Raw genomic sequence first — 4565 nt, 5'->3', positions numbered from 1 at the left:
ACCCAACCCCAACCCCAACCCCAACCCCAACCCCAACCCCAACCCCAACCCCAACCCCAACCCCAACCCCAACCCCAACGCCAAATACCCATTCCAAATATATTTATAACCTATATATGCCCATACCAAATTTATTTATGTATTTATTTTATCCAAATATATTTATAAACTATAAATACCCATTTCAAATATATTTATGTAAATATATAAATTTAATTATTAAATATTTTTTCATATTTTTTAATATTTAAAAAAAAAATACAAAATTAATTATATAACTAATTTTTTTTTATTTAAATTAAACAAAAATTATTTTTAATTCTAATTTAAAATTTATAATAAGTAAGTATTTAAAATTATTTAATTTTTAAGTAATTAAAAGTCATTTTTTTTTTAATTATAAAATATAAATTTATAATAAATTATTTTTATTAATTATTATTACATCAATCAATAATATCTAAAATTAGTAAGTTTTTTAATTTTTTAAAAAAATATATTTATTAATTGTATTATTTGTTTTTATTTATTTTTAATTTAATTAAATTCTTATGATTTTAAAGCGTTTTTGCTATCCACTTATTATTTGATATATTTCCTTCAAATAAAATTGTTAATTAAGATAGCTTTTTCAAGCAGCTAATTTTACTACCTAAATACATACCACCTTACTACCCTATATTATTATTACTATTTTAATAATTTATTTTTTATTATATTTTTTAAAAATATATTTATAACTTTAAATAAAGTTAAAGATTTTGTATAAAAGAAAGTTTCTTTAATTAATCTCCTAAACAAATAATCTCATTATCTTCTAATCCATTCCATTTAAAATTAAGATTTAACTATTTTATTTTCTTTATGTATTATAATTAACTTATAAGATTAGCAAATGTTTATGAGTTTAATTAATTGCTTCTTAAAAGTTAATTTTATTTAAAGTAAATTAATTAAAATTTAATAATACCCAAGGTCTAAATCTAAATAAATTAAATTAATCAAGTTCTTTAAACAATTCGTAAATTAAAAAAATCCTTATTTTTCAACATTGTTAGCGCTTTAATATTAAAAATATATTAAATTAAAAAAAAAAATACCCTAAATTTATAGTTAATTTTTCAAGCTAAATTAAATTTTATATAGAATTAGAAATATCAATTAGTCCAATATTTGATAATTTATTTTAACTACAATATTAATAAAAAATGTAATATAAATTTTAGATATTTTTTTATTTACTCAAATTTCAGAATCAAATTTTTTAATTTTGTTAAATAATTTAATGAATTATAAAAATGTAAATTTGTATTATATCCAATTTAGTTTTCATCTAAAATTAAGGCAAGCTCCACTAGATTTTTTTGTTTTTATATTTCTTTATTAAAATTAATTACTCCATTATCCTTTATAATATTTTTTCCTAAATTGATATTTAACTTAACTAAATTTTTTATATATCCAATAGATCTAGCTAAAGCTGAATATCCATTATTTTAGATTTAATTATTGCTTTTGTAAAAAGACTATTAAAAAAAATGATATATTTATTTTTTACAATAGATCAATATCTAAATATTATAAATTTCTCATCTTTATAATACTATCAGAAATACAAGTTAAACCTTAATCTCCAATACTATTCCATCTTAAATTAATTATCAAAATTAATAAATTTCTTTAAAAAGGTAAAATTTAAAGATTTTAATTATATCCTAAATAATTCCATGATAAATCAATATTTAAACTTTATAGCTCCTTCATATTTTGCAAAGATTTTCCTAAAATGTTAGCTCCATCATATCCAATATTATTTGCTCTATTATAATTATAAAATCGTAATTGCTATTTTTTAAAAATAATTACGGTACTGATATTTCTAAATGTTTTAAATTATTTAAATTTTTAATTGCTTTTGAAATAATAATTAATCCCTCGTTTCCTGTATTTTATGTTTTAACAATTATTTAAAGAGAAATTAATTATTAAAATTAATAATCATATTAAATAAATTAAAATGCATCAAGTTTTTCGATTGAATTTTTACTTTTTAATTTATATAATATATTTTATAAATATATAAAATGTAATATATTTCACTCAATATATATAGTAAAACTATTTATTGTTTATTTAGTAGAATATTTTTTAAAAGTATCTTCTTAACTAAAAATTTATTAATCTTATGATGAAGCTTAAGATTATGTTTACGAATTAGTATTTGAATTGTAATATAAATTTTTATTATTAATAATACCCATTTTGTTTTATTAAATTATTTATAAAAATGTTATAGATTAAAAAATTCATCATATATTTTTTTTTAAAAAAAAATTACTTTTTTAATAATTTTTTAAAAATTTCTTTAATTTTTATTTTTTTAAAAAATTTAAATAAAATACATCTAACTTTACAAAATAGTAATTAATTATATTTTAAAATTAAAATAGATTTAATATATAAGTAATTATATCTTAATATAAAAATAATATTTATGTTCCTCTAAGAAAATATTAACTATATGTATTTATTAGTTAATAATAATGAATTTATAAGTAAAATAATTATTTTTACAAATTATACTTATATTATTTTATTATGTTTTATAATTAATATAATTCATTTTTTTATTTTTAAATAAAATTAATATATCTAATAAAAATTATAATTATAGATTATTTTTAATTTTTAAATAAATAATTAAAGTATAATTAATATGAGTAAAATTATAAAAATTATTAATTCTTTTAACTTATTCAGTAATTAAATAATCTAAATAAATTAATATATTTAATTAACTGTATTCTATTATATAAGCATCTTCTTTTTAAGATACCCATTAATATTATTTTTCTAAATTTTTATATATTATTTTTTCAATTACATTTTCTATAATTTATTTTATTAACTTAATCTAGAATGCGAAAATCTTAGTTAAATTTTTAAAAAAAATTTACAAAAATCTATCAACTCAGATAAAATAAAATACATGCGAAAAAAAAAAATATGCAAATATATTTAACATGTTTAGAAACTTTTTTCTTGTTGAAAAATATTATTTAATGCTATAATTTTTACAAAAGAAAAAATAAAAAAATTAAATTTTAATTTTTTATTTTTATTTTTTTAGATGTTATTAATAAGGCGAATTATATATAAAACATATATTAACCATTTTTCAAGTCAAAATTATAAATTTAGATTTCAAAGTTAACACCAAATTATATAATTATATAAATTATTATTATATATTTTTGTATATATAAATTAATTATTAATATAAAGGTGAAAATTATAATTTATTTTTTATTATATTTATAATATGACAGATAATTAAAATAAAAAGCACTTATATAATTTTAAAGCCCAATATACAAAAGAAATTGGATATTCTGAAAAAAAACAAGAAATTCACCAACAAAGCAATATCGATAATATTTATTATAATGAAAACCTTATTGAAGATAAATTATCAAAAAAAATATAAAATAGAGAACATAAGTTATAACATATTTAAAGTAGCATTTATTACTTAAATTAAAATGCAATAATTACTAACAAATCATGCTACAGTAATTTATATATATTTCTAAATAAATAATAAAAATAATGAAGGATAAAATAGTCCAATAGAAAGATTAAAAAATAATTTATATGATTAGGAAAAGAATATGATAGTATATTATGTGAAAAATAATCACTAAACTAGCAAAATAAAAGAAAAATAAATGTTAGAAGAAAAAGTTGTTATTGTAAGTAAACAGGATTTTTAACAAAGAAATAATTGAAATTCGATAATATATTTATTAATTCAACGATAAAAAATTAAATAATTAAAAAATTATGCAAAATGAAGAAACTAAAAAAAAACTTGATTTATTAGACATGAATATTATGCTGTAAAGTATAAATAAATAATTGAAAAAAGCTAGCTAAGCAAAATTAGTAGAAACTCAAAATATTAATAAAATATAAAGCAATTTAAAAAGTATTGCTAATTCAACAAATAATTCTAAATTATAAACTCCTAAAAGCATGACTAAAAATCAATCCAAAAATTTAAAAAGTTCATTTTGTTAATTTAATAAAATATATTTTAACAAAGACAAAAGTACCAATAATTAAGATAAGAGATAAGAAAATAGCAAGTTAATAAAAACTTAGTAATAAAAATTAAATTAATAATTGTCTTAAGAAGATATAAAAGAGTAAAATTAATAATCGTAAAATGAAATTAATAGTTAAAAAAGCGATATTAATTGCAGCTTTTAAAATAAATCATTTTCTTTAAATAAAAATCTCAATTGTTATCAAAGTTTATAAGACGAATAAGTAGAATAAACCAAAAATTAAAAAAAAATAAACTGCTTGATAAATTAAGAACAAGCATTAGAGTTATAGGAAATGTTTAAAACAATAAAAAAAGACTATTATATACGAATAAGGATATTATGATATTTTAAATTACGATTTATGTTAATCCGAACAAAAATATAATGATGTAAATAATAATAATAATAATAAAAATAAAAGTGATTAATAAAAAAAAAAAAAAAAAAAATTAA

General features: G+C 15.3%; 2 protein-coding genes across 2 annotated transcripts, besides 4 other annotated features; both read right to left on the bottom strand. All coding sequences in view use genetic code 6, as the record gives it.

Moving 5' to 3' along the window:
* Position 1: 1 nt before the first annotated feature.
* Positions 2-84: a microsatellite.
* A 102-nt stretch (positions 85-186) lies between these two features.
* Positions 187-227: a microsatellite.
* A 1015-nt stretch (positions 228-1242) lies between these two features.
* On the bottom strand, positions 1243-2176 carry IMG5_043410 (protein kinase domain protein; the record flags this gene model as incomplete). Its single annotated transcript, XM_004037650.1, has 3 exons — positions 2101-2176; positions 1559-2046; positions 1243-1512 (listed from the first exon to the last, which is right to left on the bottom strand). Coding segments are annotated over exons 2-3 (476 nt in total), but the record flags the coding sequence as incomplete, so codon positions are not given.
* A 349-nt stretch (positions 2177-2525) lies between these two features.
* Positions 2526-2565: a microsatellite.
* Positions 2566-3218: 653 nt separating this feature from the next.
* Positions 3219-3284: a microsatellite.
* A 527-nt stretch (positions 3285-3811) lies between these two features.
* Positions 3812-4282, bottom strand: IMG5_043400 (hypothetical protein; the record flags this gene model as incomplete). Its single annotated transcript, XM_004037649.1, has 1 exon — positions 3812-4282. One exon carries the CDS (start codon positions 4280-4282, stop codon positions 3812-3814), a length of 471 nt encoding a protein of 156 aa, XP_004037697.1.
* Positions 4283-4565: the final 283 nt, after the last annotated feature.

The sequence above is a fragment of the Ichthyophthirius multifiliis genome (assembly GCF_000220395.1).
Source record: "Ichthyophthirius multifiliis unplaced genomic scaffold scaff_1120509249941, whole genome shotgun sequence".
Classification (NCBI taxonomy): domain Eukaryota; phylum Ciliophora; class Oligohymenophorea; order Hymenostomatida; genus Ichthyophthirius; species Ichthyophthirius multifiliis.
Note: the sequence above shows the minus strand (reverse complement) of the source record. Positions and strands in the feature narration are given on the sequence as shown.